The sequence below is a fragment of the Cololabis saira genome, chromosome 18, assembly GCF_033807715.1.
Source record: "Cololabis saira isolate AMF1-May2022 chromosome 18, fColSai1.1, whole genome shotgun sequence".
NCBI classification, from domain to species: Eukaryota; Metazoa; Chordata; class Actinopteri; order Beloniformes; family Belonidae; genus Cololabis; species Cololabis saira.
This window is the reverse complement of record NC_084604.1, coordinates 7,855,688-7,873,572: the sequence shown is the minus strand read 5'-3', so window position 1 is coordinate 7,873,572 and position 17,885 is coordinate 7,855,688. Positions and strand designations below refer to the sequence as shown.

At 41.5% G+C, this 17,885-nt stretch overlaps 1 protein-coding gene across 1 annotated transcript in view; it reads right to left on the bottom strand.

Moving 5' to 3' along the window:
- galnt14 (UDP-N-acetyl-alpha-D-galactosamine:polypeptide N-acetylgalactosaminyltransferase 14 (GalNAc-T14)) overlaps positions 1–17,885 on the bottom strand; it is a 277,326-nt gene that overhangs the window by 64,278 nt on the left and 195,163 nt on the right. The window contains exons 6-7 of the mRNA XM_061707516.1: positions 16,735–16,856; positions 12,045–12,132 (exon numbers count right to left, since the gene is read on the bottom strand). Coding sequence (XP_061563500.1) covers positions 12,045–12,132; positions 16,735–16,856 — 210 coding nt within the window. The remainder of the gene's footprint in view (positions 1–12,044; positions 12,133–16,734; positions 16,857–17,885) is intronic.

Below are 17,885 nucleotides of genomic sequence, written 5' to 3'. Positions count from 1 at the left end.
TAATGTGACCCGCACTCTGCCCTCTCTTTTCACCGCTAATTTTTCCTCACTGGTAACTCAAGTGAAGGCGGACTTACAGAGGTGGAACTCCCTACCACTGTCGCTGATAGTAAGAATTAACACAGTGAAAATGACTGTATTGCCTAAATTTCTTTTTTTGTTCCAATGCACTCCTTTATTTCTACCAAAATCTTTTTTTAAATCACTTGACCAAATTGTTTCCAACTTTTTATGGGCCGGTAAGACACCCAGAGTGAGGTATTCGCTTCTCCAAAAATTTAAATTTAATGGGGGTCTAGCACTACCAAACTTTATGCTTTACTATTGGTCAGCGCATATTCACAAACTAATTTATTGGCTTCAGTCTCCTGAGTTATTATGGTGCAGATTGGAGGCTCAGTCACTCTCTTCATCCTCTGTAACGGCCCTACTCTCCTCCTCTTTACCATTGAATCCCTCTAAGTTTACAAATAGCCCTGTGGTGCTTTCCTCCCTTAAGATTTGGTCACAGTTTAGGCGCCACTTTAAATTTGCTTCTCCATCCATCTATACACCTGTTACTAAGAATCATCTGTTCCCTCCATCACTAATAGACACCACTTTTATGATTTGGTACAACCGGGGCATTAAGCACTTCAGGGATCTATATAAGGATGGTATCTTTTCCACATTCTCAGATCTGAGGTCAAAGTTCAATTTGCCTGCCTCCCATTTGTTTCGCTACTTCCAGCTTCGACACTGCGCCTCTGCTTTGTTTCCATGCTTCCCTTCCCTTCCTGCGAACCAACCGTGGGATGATCTTCTAACTATGAAACTCAGTCAAAAGTCTCTGATATCTAAGATATATGCACTGTGTATGACATTTGATGATCATTCTGTAGATAAAGCTCGGGAGGGTTGGGGACGAGAGTTGGGCCTTGACTTCACAGGGGAGCTGTGGGATAAAGCTATCCGTAGCATACGATCTAGCACGCCTTGCGCTAGACTAGAACTTATTCAATTTAAGGTGCTGCATAGAGCCCACCTATCAAAATCCCGATTATCGGAAATATATCCGAATGTTGCAGACTTATGCGACAGATGCCAGGGTTCTCCCTGCAATTTAAGTCATATGTTTTTCTCCTGTCCTAGGTTACAGAAATTTTGGAGTGATTATTCTGTGATCATGTCTAAAGTTCTGGGTAAAAAAGTTGTTATGGCCCCTCTCTTAGCAATATTCGGACTCTCTGTTGACTCCTCACATATCAGCCACACACAGTCAGAAGTATTGGCTTTCACATCCCTTTTAGCAAGACGTCGTATCTTACTTTTATGGAAATCCCCCAGGTCCCCGTCTATTTCTATTTGGCTTAGTGATGTTATGTTTTTTCTTAAATTGGAGAAGGTGAGATACTCTGTAAAAGGCAACTCAGCTAAATTCATTCACAAATGGCAATCGTTCATAGACCACTTTACCGCGTTGAAGACTCTACCCACCGACTGACCCCCCCCCCTCCCTTAATTTTCTTTTCATCTCCTTTATTTGTTTTTTTTATGTTTTATTTATTTCCAGTTTCATTTCTTGCTCATCTGTTTATTTAATTTTTAACGCTACAGAGACTCTGTTCCTTTGTTAGGTTTTGTGTGTTTAAAAAAAAAAAAAAAAAAAAGGAGACAATGTATAGTGCGTCTGTTTGACTACACGTTTCCATGTTTTAAGTGTATGTTGTTTCTTATAAAAAGATCAATAAAAAAAAAAAAAAAAAAAAAAAAAGGAAGGGATTAGATGGTGTTGCGATGGCTTCCAGTGCAACTGTGAGAAATCTTGGTGTTATTTTCGATCAGGATTTGTCGTTTAAACCATATGTCAATCAGGTTTGTAAAATAGCCTTTTTCCATCTCCGTAATATTGCAAAGATTAGGAAAATCCTCTCACAGAGTGATGCAGAAAAACTAGTTCATGCGTTTGTATCTTCTAGACTAGATTACTGTAATGTGTTGTTAGCAGGATGTCCAAGTAATTTGCTGAATAGGCTCCAGCTGATCCAAAATGCAGCAGCACGAGTACTGACAGGAATTAGCAGGAGAGACCACGTCTCTCCAGTGTTAGCGTCGCTCCATTGGTTACCCGTAAAATTCAGAATCCAATTTAAAATTGTATTACTTGCGTATAAAGCCCAAAACGGCTTAGCTCCGCATTATTTGCAAGACCTGATAGTGCCTTATGTTTCTGTCAGAGCTCTCCGTTCTCAGAGTGCAGGTTTACTTGTAGTTCCTAGAGTATCTAAATGTAGATTTGGAGGGCGGGCGTTCTGCTATCAGGCACCACTACTATGGAACCAACTTCCAATCTGGGTTAAGGAGGCTGACACCACCTCCACCTTTAAAACTAAACTTAAAACATTTCTGTTTAGTAAAGCCTATAGTTAGTGTTTAATAAACCTCTAGCTGGTGTTGGTAAATCTCTAGGTAGTGTAAACTTTAGTGTGTCAGAGTCGCTCCTGTGGTTTCTTGTGCTGGCCCCCCCTTCTCCTCCCTTTTCTCTCTTTTGTCCATGTTGCAGCATCCTTTGTAGGACACCGGAACCTGCAGGTGGTCGTGGGTGGCTTGTAGCTTGCATTACGGAGCACAAGTCTTTCCCTGACCCTGCACCCCAACCTGGGACTTGCTGATTGGGCCGGAGCTTCGGGAGCTGCGTGCTGGCCTGTGGTCCCCACCCCTGGTCATCCCGTTGCTGGCCCCCCCTTCTCCTCCCTTTTCTCTCTTTTGTCCTGCAGGTGGCCGTGGGTGGCTTGTAGCTTGCATTACGGAGCACAAGTCTTTTCCTGACCCTGCACCCCAACCTGGGACTTGCTGATTGGGCCGGAGCTTCGGGAGCTGTGTGCTGGCCTGCGGTCCCCACCCCCGGTCATCCCGTTGCTGCTTCCACCTGCCTGCTGTGCTGTTGCCGTCCCTGACCCACCAGTCTGGCCCTCGGCAGGAGGGTCCCCCCTGATGAGCCTGGTCCTGCTCAAGGTTTCTTCCCTCCTAAAGGGGAGTTTTTCCTTGCCACTGTTTGGCTTAAGGTTTTTCTCCCACTAGGGGAGTTTTTACCTGCCATTGTTTATGTAATAACTGCTCGGGGGTCATGTTCTGGGTGTGGGTCTCTGTAAAGCGTCTGGAGACAACTCTGTTGTATTAGACGCTATATAAAAAAAAAAATAAAAAAATAAAATTGAATTAAAGCTGCAAGCAGCGATGAACGGGCCCTCGCACTCACGGCCACCGCCCCCCATAAGCATATCAGAAAAGACACCACCCACGACTTCCTATGTCAAACCATTCAAAAGTTATAGCAGAAAAAAGGGACAACCAATCAGAAGAAGGGGCGGGGCTAATTCGGGCCAATGAAGGTCAAGGACTCCATACAGAATCTGATGACACCACCCACGACTCTCTATGTCAAACCATTCCAGAGTTATAGCAGAAAATCGGGACAACCAATCAGAAGAAGGGGCGGGGCTAATTTGCACCAATTATGGTCAAGGACTCAATACCGAGTCCGATGACACCACCCACGACTCTCTATGTCAAACCATTCAAAAGTTATAGCAGAAAAAAGTATTCTAGGGGGCGCTGTTGAGCCATTAGGCCACGCCCATTCATGCAAACCATGAAATATCAAATTTATCCCCAGGCCTGGCTTGGTGCAAAATTTGGTGACTTTTGGAGAACTATCAAATATGGACCAATCAGATGAAGGGGGCGCACTTTTTGGCGTCGAGTGTTGCCACGTTAACGCTTTTGAATGAGAAAAGTAATGCGCATCGTCGCAGGAAGGAGACGCACATGTTGATGTAAAAAAAAAAACACAAATTGCTTACAATAATCTTTGCATTGAGCTGGGATCGATCCCACGATCTCCCACACGAAAGACAGTGACATTACCGCTGAGCCACGAATCAGCTTGGCCATTTTCTGACTGACTGACTTAGGAGATACCAACATAGCGATGTAATCTGAGTCCCGAATTGTTTTTTCGTAATTTTTAAAATATTTGTAAGATATAAATATTAGTAAAACCCCACTATTTGTTCTTTTGTGAATAGCATGTTCCAGTCTTTACTTCCTAGACCCAAACACACCATGGAAGGGAGCGTTTGATTTATTGTTCACGTAACATTACTTTTATTTTTTCACAACCAAACCACGGACTTTATTTATGTCATTTGCACCGGGCAAGGACAAAAAATAAATGATTCCACCAAAATTCCAGAGATTTTTGTGGTTGGCTGACACATTACCAGCATATTTCAAATATGTCAAACCATTCAAAAGTTATAGTCAGAAAATATGGACAACCAATCAGAAGAAGGGGCGGGGCTAATTCAGGCCAACGAAGCTTAAGAACTCATTACAGAGTCCCATGACACCACCCACGACTTCCTATGTCAAACCATTAAAAAGTTATAGCAGAAAAAAGGGACAACCAATCAGAAGAAGGGGCGGGGCTAATTCAGGCCAATGAAGGTCAAGGACTCCATAAAGAATCTGATGACACCACCCACGACTTCCTATGTCAAACCATTCAAAAGTTATGGCAGAGAAAAGTTTTCTAGGGGGCGCTGTTGAGCCGTTAGGCCACGCCCATTAATACAAACCATGAAATATCAAATTTATCGCCAGGCCTGACTTGCATGCAAAATTTGGTGACTGTTGGAGAACTATCAAATATGGACCAATCAGATGAAGGGGGGGTGCGCTTGTTGGCGTCTAGCGTCGCCACGGTAACACTTTTGAAAGAGAAAAGTAATGCGCATAGTCGCAGGATGGAGACGCACATTTTGATGTATAACACATCTGGGTTCACGTTACGGTTCGGGCCGTATTAATTCTCGAAGGAATGGCATATATTGCTCCAAAATTACGTGATTAATTAAGAATGTTCAAAATGGCCGACTTCCTGTTCGGTTTAGGCCATGGCGCCAAGAGACTTTTCTTTAAGTAGCGACATGATAAAGATGTGTACCGATTTTCGTTCATGTACGTCAAACCGTATTCTGGGGCTTGAGGCGCAAAGTTTTTTCTGTCTGAACCAATCAGATGATGGGTGGGCCCGCTTTTTGGCGTCTAGCGTCGCCACGGTAACGCTTTTGAGAGAGAAAAGTAATGCGTGGTGTCGGAGGATGGAGACGCACATTTTGATGTATAACACACATGGGGGCTCGTTACGGTTCGGGCCGTATTAACTGCCGAAGGAATGGCATAAATTTCGCCAAAATGACACGATTAATTCAAAATGGCCGACATCCTGTTCGGTTTCGGGCATGACTCCAAGAGACTTTTCTTTAAGTTGTGCAATGATACAGGTGTGTACTGATTTTCGTGCATGTAGGTAAAACCGTATCGTGGGGCTTGAGGCACAAAGTTTTCCGGGGGGCGCTGTTGAGCCATTTTGCCACGCCCATTAATGCAAACCATAAAATATCAAATTTTTCGCCAGGTCTGGTTTGCGTGCAAAATTTGGTGACTTTTTGGGCACGTTTAGGGGGGCAAAAAGGCCCTCCTTTCGTCAGAAAAATAATAATAATAATAATTAAAGCTGCAAGCAGCGATGAACGGGCCCTCACACTCACGTCCACCGCCCCCCATAAGCATATCAGAAAAGACACCACCCACGACTTCCTATGTCAAACCATTCAAAAGTTATAGCAGAAAAAAGGGACAACCAATCAGAAGAAGGGGCGGGGCTAGTTCAGGCCAATGAAGGTCAAGGACTCCATACAGAATCTGATGACACCACCCACTACTCTCTATGTCAAAACATTCAAAAGTTATAGCAGGAAATAGGGACAACCAATCAGAAGAAGGGGCGGGGCTAATTCTGGCCAATGAAGGTCAAGGACTCCATAAAGAATCTGATGACACCACCCAGGACTCTCTATGTCAAACCATTCCAATGTTATAGCAGAAAATCGGGCCAACCAATCAGAAGAAGGGGCGGGGTTAATTAAGGCCAACGAAGCTTAAGGACTCATTACAGAGTCCCATGACACCACCCACAACTCTCTATGTCAAACCATTCAAAAGTTATGGCAGAGAAAAGTATTCTAGGGGGCGCTGTTGAACCGTTAGCCACGCCCATTAATTGCAAACCATGAAATATCAAATTTATCGCCTGGCTTGCATGCAAAATTTGGTGACTTTTGGAGAACTATCAAATATGGACCAATCACATGAAGGGGGGGCGCGCCTTTTGGCGTCTAGCGTCGCCACGGTAACCCTTTTGAAAGAGAAAAGTAATGCGTGGTGTCGCAGGATGGAGACGCACATTTTGATGTATAACACACCTGGGTGCACGTTACGGTTCGGGCTGAATTAACTGCCGAAGGAATGGCATAAATTTCGCCAAAATGACACAATTTATTCAAAATGGCCGACGTCCTGTTCGGTTTCGGCCATGGCTCCAAGAGACTTTTCTTTAAGTTGTGCCATGATAGAGGTGTGTAGCGATTTTCGTGCATGTACGTCAAACCGTATCGTGGGGCTTGAGGCACAAAGTTTTCCGGGGGGCGCTGTTGAGCCATTTTGCCACGCCCATTAATGTAAACCATAAAATATCAAATTTACTGCCAGGCCTGGCTTGCATGCCAAATTTGGTGCCTTTTGGGGAACTATCAAATATGGACCAATCAGATGAAGGGGGGGTGCACTTGTTGGCGTCTAGCGTCGCCACGGTAACACTTTTGAAAGAGAAAAGTAATGCGTGTAGTCGCAGGATGGAGACGCTCATTTTGATGTATAACACATCTGGGTGCACGTTACGGTTCGGGCCGTATTAATTCTCGAAGGAATGGCATATATTGCTCCAAAATTACGCGATTAATTCAGAATGTTCAAAATGGCCGACTTCCTGTTCGGTTTCGGCCATGGCGCCAAGAGACTTTTCTTTAAGTTGCGACATGATACAGGTGTGTACCGATTTTCGTTCATGTACGTCAAAGCGTAGTATGGGGCTTGAGGCGCAAAGTTTTTTCGGTCTGAACCAATCAGATGAAGGGTGGGCGCGCTTTTTGGCGTCTAGCGTCGCCACGGTAACGCTTTTGAAAGAGAAAAGTAATGCGTGGTGTCGGAGGATGGAGACGCACATTTTGATGTATAACACACTTGGGGGCACGTTACGGTTCGGGCCGTATTAACTGCCGAAGGAAGGGCATAAATTGCGCCAAAATTACACAATTAATTCAAAATGGCCGACTTCCTGTTCGGTTTCGGGCATGACGCCAAGAGACTTTTCTTTAAGTTGCCACATGATACAGGTGTGTACCGATTTTCGTGCATGTACGTCAAACCGTATCGTGGGGCTTGAGGCACAAAGTTTTCAAGGGGGCGCTGTTGAGCCATTTTGCCACGCCCATTAATGCAAACCATTAAATATCAAATTTTTCGCCAGGCCTGCCTTGCATGCAAAATTTGGTGACTTTTTGGGCACGTTTAGGGGGGCAAAAAGGTCTTCCTTTTGTCAGAACAATAAGAAGAAGAAGAAGAAGAAGAAGAAGAAGAATTCCTGCAAATACAATAGGGCCTTCGCACTGCAAGTGCTCGGGCCCTAAATATAACGGTAGTGAGCGAGGCACAGCGGGACACAGACGATGCAGCGTCTAAATAACACATGATTGCCGCAAAACTCTTCATTTCTTTTATGAATCACTAGATCTGCTTCCAGGACCTGTTGTCTACATCCGGGGCTGCATGTGTAACAAATAAATCAGTTTGTAAACAAGACCTCTGAACTCATGACGTCATCTCTGTGCGCGCATCGCAGACACAGCTCTGTGTACAGCTGGAGTTCGCTACTGTTAGTTTACTGTTAGTTATTTGAAACATGTCTGAATATTTGTCAAATTCTGAGGTTGTGGACGACGACTTTGAATATGATGGACGTCCTTACCGTTTTGAGCCAGAGTATACGGCTGAAGAGCTCACTGAACGGAGGACAGAGTGCGCGCACAGAGATGGGATAAGAATTAGCACTTCGCAAACTTAGGCCATGCTTCTCAGCCAGAAAAAGGTGCTCGATTCACGTAAAAACAACCCATTTAAGCAATTTGACACATTTCGCATCAAAGTACATTTGATGAAGAGATGACAAGCAGAAGATGCAAGGCTTGTTGGCCTATTATGCCGTTAAAAAGGTTCGCTGCATTTTTATTTTATTTGCAATCGCTACCACCACAGTGTATGTTATAAAGAAAAACTCCCTTCTATGTTTACTTGTTTCTTTTTCTCTTTATTCCTTTGCTGCATTCTCCTCTTTTGTCTCATTTTATGCTGTTGGCCATTTGTGGACAATAAAAAAGGCAGACTACTGCCATCAAAAAATAGCTTTAGCTTAAAAGTAAATCTATAACTCTAGATAGATGTTTCATGTGTCATTCCATACTTCTTTAATGTTGTTAAGAATCAGAGTCAGAATGTACAAGTATATATATATATATATATATATATATATATATATATATATATATTCAAATATTGCACATGTGGTAATGTGAGGTTGAATATTGCACAAGATTAATGCTAATTTATTTTGCAACAGCATGGGGGTATGCACTGTTTTTCAGTCTGTTTTATAGTCCTGAATGGCCTTCCGGGTAACAGCTGGAACAGGTGATGTGCTGGGTGGGTGTCCAGTGACAGTGGGACCTGTACAACTCGTCTAAGGAGAGGCGATTGCAGTCGATGATCTTTCTTGCTGTGGGGATGATCCTCTGTTGTCTTCTCCTGAGTTGTGTAGCTGGAAAACTACATTGGGATGCAGTATCCCAATACACTTTCAATCGAGCATCTGTAAAAGGACAGCAGCAGATTCTTGGCCAGGGCGATGCTTTTCAGCAGTCTCAGGAACTAGAGTCACTGCTGTGCCTTTCTGATCCGTGCAGTGGTGTTGGTTTTCCAGGTCAGGTTATCATTCAAGTGCAGGCCCAGGAACTTGACATCCGAGAGCTTCTCCACACAGCCCCCGTATATATGTAAGGGATGAGGTAGCAGGTAGGATGATTTGACGGATGAAAATATCCCGTCAGATCACGCTTCCACATAGACATCAACATGTCTATGTGCAAGCGTTATCTGACTTATTTTTTCTTCCGCCGAAGCGTCGTGCACATAGATCTATGTGGAAGCACATTCTGACTTCCTGCTGTTAAATCGTCTATTTGCATGAAAAAGCCTTTGAAAAAAAAGAAACTGAGATAAAAGAAACAGGGATCATACGGTAGTATTTTCTGCCGAGGTAGGACAACTCGGCAGAACACCGGCTTGGGTGTACATGGATCTATAAGTCTGATATGTGATGACATTAAAAGTATGACATGAATCTGGCTTAATTTCACCACCTCACCGCCTGCGTCGCCAGTTCCCCATATCTTCAAAATGTTCGTGCGCGAGGGTCAGGGTTGGCGTAAAGATACACACATTTTTCGGTTAGTTTTTTTTTTTTTTAGATCCCAACCTTTGCGTAGAAGGTGGCGTGCGCATCTTTCAAGCCCTGTTTTGTGCGCAAGCAAGCTTTATGAATGAGGCCCCAGGTTATTATTATTACACTTCAAAGACAGTTTTTCCATCTCATCCCTGTAGTTTTGTCCTTTTTTTCACTTTAATCTTAAATTTCCTTGTTATTCCATTGTTTGTTGTTATGAAATGATTTTTTTAAATTGGTCTGATGCTCCCTCTCCCTCACAGAGGCAGATGTAGTTACTAGAGACATCTTTTAATAAGCTCACCAATGTCCTCTATAGGAAGATCCCAGTCTGTGACCCTGAATCATTCCTCAAGGGGCAATTTTTTCTTTTAACATTTTCCTTGCACTGATGCCTTCATTTTTATATTTATATTTTAGTAGCAAGTAGGTTGCCTCAGTGTAGATCCAGCTGGGATCTGATTTCTCCACCGGGAGTGGAGAAGAAGAGCTGTATGCTCCCTTCATGTTGATATAGAGGGGGTCTAGGATTTTGTATCCTTTTATTGTGCAGTCTGCATACTGAACAAGTCAAGTAACCCAAACACCAAGTAAAATAGAGATTAAGAGGTTGGAGCTGCTGCTGCAGGCTACCAACTCTCAGGCCCAACTTTTTAAGCTATCATGTCCATTTTATTTCATTGAAATAACCTCTGTCCATAAAGCTTTCACCTGAGGGGGCTTTAATACATTTCTCTTAAAATATGCTGAATTTGAGTCACATTAATAGACCGGGCACTCTTTTTTTAGAAAGAAACCATCCTGCCACACAATGTTTAACCTTATATGGTAGACAGGAGAGACAGAGAAACAATAACATGTTTTGACATTGTTCAAATAAAAAATGTTCACTCTGATTTAATTATTTCAGAGTTTCTTCAATATTATTGCTGCAGTATGGAATATTAAAATATGTTGAAATAATGAAAATAAATCATTCATGAACAGGTGCATTTAAATGTTTGAATCTGATCTGGTCTATATTTCAAATATGATATTAAACTAAATTAAATATAGATAGGGTGACATTTGATTTTTAATCAGTCAATAAAATAATACAATAAATAGACCTTAAAGCAACACAATGTAACTTTCAGCTTTTGTTGAGTTTGGCGGCTCCTTTGGACAAAGGCGGTAGTGCTTTACCAGAAAGAAAACAACATTTCCCATGAGCACCAGCGCGTACTGCCGGAAAGATCCTGTGCCCGTCGTGTGCATTTGTTTTGATAGCGAATGAAGACGGGACGGACTTTCAAAACTACTTTTCTGTTTCACCAAGTGAATAGATGGAACGCAAAAAAAAAGATGTTAAACTGCTGGAAAGGAACTGGAATTTACCGGGATACCTTAAACAAGTAAGCCAGGGAGCGGTGTATGGAGAAAATAATGATTATTTACGGTTTGGGTCCATATGAAATCCCTATCAAAGAGTGGAGCTCCGATGAGGATTTACTGCCGCAGTTCTGCAGAACCACCGTCTCCGGCTACTTTGTTTAGGAGTGTTTGGCAGCTGCTTTGGTAAATGTTTGACTCGCCATGTGTTTCAATAAATTAGTATAATAGTACAACATACAGTACATGTTTTGTATCACTCTTACTTCTCTTTTTTTTTTTTTTTGACTGTTATATTATGTTGAAGAGGCTCCGAGGCGTGAGCAATATTTTTGTTTTCCTGGTGAGATTATTTTTTTCCTCTGTAGTTACAAATAGAGTTAATATCTTTTCCTCAAAAAACTAGTTTTATCTGAAGATTGGGGTTAATCGCACCGCAGAGAGCTGGCCAGCAACTGTGTTTAGCTGGAGAAGTGGGAATAAAACCCGTATGAATGATGCGACCCCGGTCTGTGTGTTTGTTTGTTTGTGGTTTAATAAACCCGTGTTTTGATCCGACCCGGTCTGTGTGAGTGATTGTTTGTGATCATGTGTGGAAGGTTATGTTTGGTCGTTACAACCGCGATCCAAGCGAGCCGACGACTCTTACTCTGTTATCTCAGATACTTGGCCGGTCTCCGTGGTTCTTCCTCCAAGCAGGAAATCGGTGAAAAGTTAAACCATTAGCGATCTTTTCCCACGTCTGTTGTGTGGAGCTGCTGCAGCTACAACACAGCAACGGGTTACCAGCTTCTCCTGAGCTCTGCGCTCCACGGCCCGCCCATTTTCGTCTCGACTACGAATCGGGAAGGAGGGGGAAGTGACGTATGCCGTAAAGCAGTCAAAGCCGTAAAAATGTGTAGTTTTTTAGTGTGGCAGGGTTCCTACCATGCTCCTCAAAGTTACATAGTGCCAGTGAAGGTGATACAGACCCCTCAGACCATGACAGAGGTTCATTAAACCTGTTGGAAGTTGATGTACCATCACAATGACTCTGGAAATATTACATTAAGGTGGAAAAGTTACATAGTACTGCTTTAAGTGTTTAAACTAAGAAAGTAGGTTCATTAACTTTTCTCTAGAGACCTTTTCATATATCAGACATCCTTAGGGATCTCTTTTCGTCACCAAACAATACCCTGAAGGTACAGCAAAGCCCACTTTATTTTCTGAGAACAAATTGAAGATAGTTTACCTCCACGAAGATCAGCAGAGGCTGCAACATAGTTGAAACTGTCCATGTTGATGATATCAATGACTGGACTGACCACACAAGTTGGGTCCTGGATATCCAAAGAAAGAAAAAAAAACATTAGATATTGCCTTTGAAGGGAATAGAAGGCAAATAGATATTGAGGGACTGGAGAAAAACAATTAAACAGATAATCAAACTACAAATAATTCAGATTTTGCTTGTCCAGTGTGTGTTTATCTGAGGGAACTGGACTGCTCTGAAAGAATTTCAGCAACAATAATGTACACACAAAAAGAAAGACTGGAAAAATAAAAACAATTTGCTTAAAATTAGCATAACAGGAAGACAGAAGTTACAATAATCATTTCAAAAATCTTAATCTGTTCCAGACTTCAATTTTCCCCTCCTGCCATAAGAACATGAATTTGTGTCCCTATATCTCTTGTGTTCATCACTTACAATGGGAAAACTGAACTAAACTGAACAAAGTGAAAGAGTACAACATGTTAAATGGATAATGTTTAAAAAAAAAAAAAAAAAATTATGAGATTCCTTTAGTCATTTTACTATGAAATTTCCTTCAAATATAGCCTGTCGAAAGAGAAAACAGGTAGACAGATGCATGAGGTCAGCACCGCCATTTCAGGAGGTAGAAGAACACTGACACTAAGAAAGAGGAGGAGTGGAAAAAAAAAATTCACACTGTGTGAAAGCTTTCAGCCATAGACCCTGATAGTTATGGGGGTTGTTGCTAGACCAGCCTGCCAGGGCCAGATCTGCCAAATATAATAATAATATAATAATAAAAGAATAAATGACAAAACCTTTGCTTTATAATTTCTGGCAGGTTAATGGGTGCATCATTCTAACATTACAGTCTACCTTGCCACTCCACAAGCCTTAAGGTCCACAAAGCTTTTTCTTTTCTTTTTTTTACCTTCTTTATGTCAAATACTATGCAGTCATTTTTTTAAAACTTTTTTATTCATGCCCGCAAATATCAAATACACAAACAACTTTTTTTTCCGAAGACATATAACAAAGCAATTACATAACATGAGCCTGAGATTAGGCAGGGTGTAAAACTGAAAGTAAGTTTGAAGCTTGACGTGTGTAGTTACAGTACTTTTTTTTTCTAATCCTTTCTGAGCTGCAACAATAGTACATTTTTTGCACTAAATCAAGGGTACACCCACAAAACTTGAACTTGACCACTTATGTCACTGAATATTTTCCAAATACAGAATAAATAATGTATCATTTGACTTTTAAAATCTATTTTAAACTGTAGTCTAGTGGCTACAGAGGTGAGCTTGGGTGGGAGGACCAGGGTCAAGCCCCAGAATGGCAACCAAGATGAACCACCTTGGGCCCCTGAGCAAGGCCTTAACCATAATTGCTCCATGGTGTGTGTATCAGATGTAAGTCGCTTTGGATAAAAGCGTCTGCTAAATGACAGTAGTACTAGTAGTAGTAGTAAATTATTTAAATATGTCATCATCAAAACCACTTAATGAAAAGATTCTGAGTCTCAAGAAATCTCTGTGCGTACAGGACAAGGCTGCAGTGAGTTCATGATTTCAAGCCCCCACCTGTCAATCTACACTAGCCCCTTTCACACAGAGATTCCGCAATATTGGTGTAAAGAAGTCCTGCCAATACGCCGCCTTTGTTGGTTCACACAGAACCATACAACGCCGGCATAACGCCGCTTCCGTCTGTAAATTCACACAGCATGCCGGCGTTCCGCAATCAGAGGCGTGACGACAGCGTCAGTCCGACCGTCATGTCAGCGGCATGCCGGCTGTGTCATTCACACAGACCCCGTTTCGTCTCTGTGACGGCTCTGTGACTACCTCCGCTGCCGGCTTATTGGTGGGGCCACTTGGCCCCCCCATTCCGCCTCCGTGACTTTCACACAGAACAGCGAGGCGGCTTAAAGGCGCAACGTTCCCGCCTCGAACTGGCTGTGTGAAAGGGGCTACTGAGGACGCCTTCTTAACCCTCAGAACCCTAAAGTCCCCAGAACTGGAACTGGACATTGATAAGAGAATGCCGGTATGACTTGGGGTTCAAATGTTTAATGGGAGGCGAAACATCTTTTTATATATATATATATATATATATATATATATATATATATATATATATATATGTAAAAAACGTAAGTGTGTAAGCATCAAAGTACAATCGCTCTACCGATTTGCTTTGCTTTCTAATACACGTCCAGGTGGTATCAAACCAGTGGCAGCTCCGATCATGCATCAGCATCCATGGTCACCATATATCAATGAATGAATCCATTTTCAGCTGCAATCTAGCTGTAATCCTCTCCATGACACCTCATTAACCCTTTGCTGCCACTGTTCTATCTTGGGGGGTCTGTGGCTGTAACAATAGAGTACTGTTATTGTCCTCAATAAAGATGATTTGTTTTGCCCCATTTGATATCCTGTAGGGTTGCCCAAAAGAAAAACCTTTGGATCAAGTTTTAGTTTTAACTAGGGATGCCCCGATACCATTTTTTTCATACCGAGTACGAGTATTTTAATTTGTGTACTCGCCGATACCGAGTACCGATCCGATACTTCAAAACAAAAATAATTAGGCTAAAAATGCAATGAACAATGCAATGAATTGGAAGACAGGTTTTATTTGCAACAGAAATTCAATTTTAAACAAAACTCAGCTGGCCGGTCTTTCCTCCGCGCTTTAGTGTCATCGCAGGAACATCAACTGAGCATGTGCGGTGCTTCACCTGAAGCCGTCCGTGTGAAACAACACAAACAATCAAATAGAATTAAAAAAATCAGGCTAAATGAAATGATGTTACACACTCTTGTACAGTGGCAGTATGTACCTTAAAGTTGGTTGCGATCCACCAATAAAACAGAGAAGAAGAAGAACATAAACAATCCCATTGTTACATTTGGGTTAGCCCCTAGTCGGCGTGGTGATGAGAAGAGAGTGATACCCGTCGTTTCAGGCAAGATTGCAACAAGCGCGGACAGCCCGCAGTCTGCCTTGCTTCTGTCGTCGTCCGTTATTTTGAAATATGTCCACACTGCTGACATCCCGCTTGCATTAATTGTTAATGGTTAACTGCCGAAGGAATGGCATAAATTGCGCCAAAATTACACAATTAATAAAAAATGGCCGACTTCCTGTTCGGTTTCGGCCATGGCGCCAAGAGACTTTTCTTTAAGTTGCGACATGATACAGGTGTGTACCGATTGTCGTGCATGTACGTCAAACTGTATTGTGGGGCTTGAGGCACAAAGTTTTCTAGGGGGCGCTGATGAGCCATTAGGACACGCCCATTAATGCAAACCATTAAATATCAAATTCTTCACCAGGCCTAGCTTGCATGCAAAATTTGGTGACTTTTGGGGCAAAAGAAAGGCCCTCATTTCGTCGGAAGAAAAACGAGAAAAATAAAAAAAAACATCTCCTACAGATACAATAGGGCCTTCGCACTGTAAGTGCTCGGGCCCTAATTAAGTATTGGGCTTGAGTGAAAATTAGGAAATTAAAGAGCAAGAGATGAAATTGATAATTTAATAAATTATGAGGTGTCAAGTTCAAGAAGACAGGACAGAAAACATTTGAAAGGAGATGAGGGCAATCAGAACAACATCTATTTCTACTTATGGGATGATCGCACTTTTACTTCTGTAACATTGAAAAACACAAAAAAGAAAAGAGACTTTTTGTGGTGCCGTGAAGGGCTCCACATTTGAATATGGTGTGTGTCAAGGGTAGATTTGGATGAGAGACTTGAACTAGTTGTTAAACACTCAGGAGCAGACGAGAGGTAGTGGAAAAGATGGAATGTTTTTATTTTTCCCAATTTAATAAGGCATAAATTATTGACAACCGAAAAAAAAATGTATCAAAATCAAAGAAAAAGAAAATACCGCTATATAAACAAAATGAATGGACTTGAAAGCCACAAAAATATTTAAATAGATTTTCAAAATAGTTCAGCAAAATTGGACCCAGAAAGAAGTCACTTTTCATGAGAGCGGACACCAGACATACGTTCACCATAAGCTCCCCCGAACAACTGAAAGGCACAGCCTAAATAGACACAACCAACCCCTAACTAATTGGGTCAAACAGAATATAAGCATCAAAACAGGGGTGTTTCAGACAGGAGTGACACAAGAGCTTTAAAAAGCAATATCTATTCGGTCTGGTAATAAGAAATATTTATGCACAATAAACAGTGTGCAATTGTTAGACTTATGACATAACCACAATACATATAAACAGCAATAAAATTGATAAGTTAAACTCTCACATTTCGGTCACTCCCTGTTGACCCGGATGTGGAGATGTAAATTTAAATGCCAGCCTGGCGGCACAAAATCTCTAATACAAAGGCGAGATGAGATGCTGGTAAGACAAACATTTGCGCTGTGATAAGGAGAAAAAAAATACACAGGCAACATTTGCTCACAGTCTCTTATATTATCAGTAGCTCTTCACTACCACGACGGTAGTATGTGCCCCATCACAGTGAGGCTACTGGTGCTCATAATTCCATCCATGCAGATAATGTAAACCTTACACAGTCCGCCTCAGATTAGAAAAGAATAAAGCAAGCTGATTCTCAATTGAGATTCAATAAAGGGAATTTCAGAGCCACACAATTAATGTTTTTTATCACAGTGATATTGTCCTCTACCTGTTTGATTCTCTGCAGGAGGGAGGGTAGCCAATCTTTGTTGACCTCACAGTGGCTATCCAGGAAGGTGAGGACTCTTGCCTTTGCAGCATCAGCCCCCCGCACTCTGGACCTGATCAGGCCTGATACAAAACATAAACACAAAAATAAGTTATTTTTTTAAATGCTTTATATGTTTTATTCTCATCTATGTCTATGCATATGAAACACTTGAGATATAGTCAAAATCATATCTTTAATAAATAAGTAATATGTATAGTTCTAAAAAGGGGAAAACATATCTTTAAACAACAACTTTGGAATTGTCAGGTGACCTCAAAGCTCGTAATCTCACAAATTTAGCAGAAGAGGTCGTGCTCTGAAACTATAGCTCCTGCATAGCAACAAGTAAGAGGGAGATATCATTTGACCAAACAGATACCTTCTGAATAAGAGCATCCCTCTGAAATTATTTAGTTGGTTGACTTCTGAGTTGGAAAATGAGCATTATATCTTGTATAAAAGTTGCTGTGCTGCATTTTGCTTATCGATTAACAAATAATATCCAGTTACGAACAATCAATGTATGTTAATAATGACTTTGTTGCTAAATAACACAAATTAATTGAACTAAATTTAGATAATATCCAAATTAAATATAGGTATATTGAACTTCTGATACATTATGAGCACGTCAACCAGTACCAACACTAATCTAACACAAACATAGAAAAAGCATCTTACCAATCACAAATATTCTTTTATTCTGAAAGGTAACCTTGTAAACAACATAATATTACTCACAGGCAATGCTTATGAAGAAGCAAATCAAGGACAGCAACGGATGTTTAAAGATAATGTTGATATGAATAAATATTCTTCCTGTTTCTGCTCTTCATGTTGCAACACCTCATATTGCATTTCACCGAACAGCAGTGCCAAACAACCAAAAATATAACAACAACTCGCTTAAGGGCAGAACATTCCCTGCCTCCTTGCATCTGTGATGCCACTATTAAATATTTACACTATTTTACTACCTACACATTCAGTCCTCTCTGACTAAAAAAAAGAATGACCTCTGAGACAGTTCTCAGGAGTGTTCTTGAACTACGGCCCATGTACATGACGGCCAACCAATTTTCCTTTTAATATTGAAAAAAATTAATCTG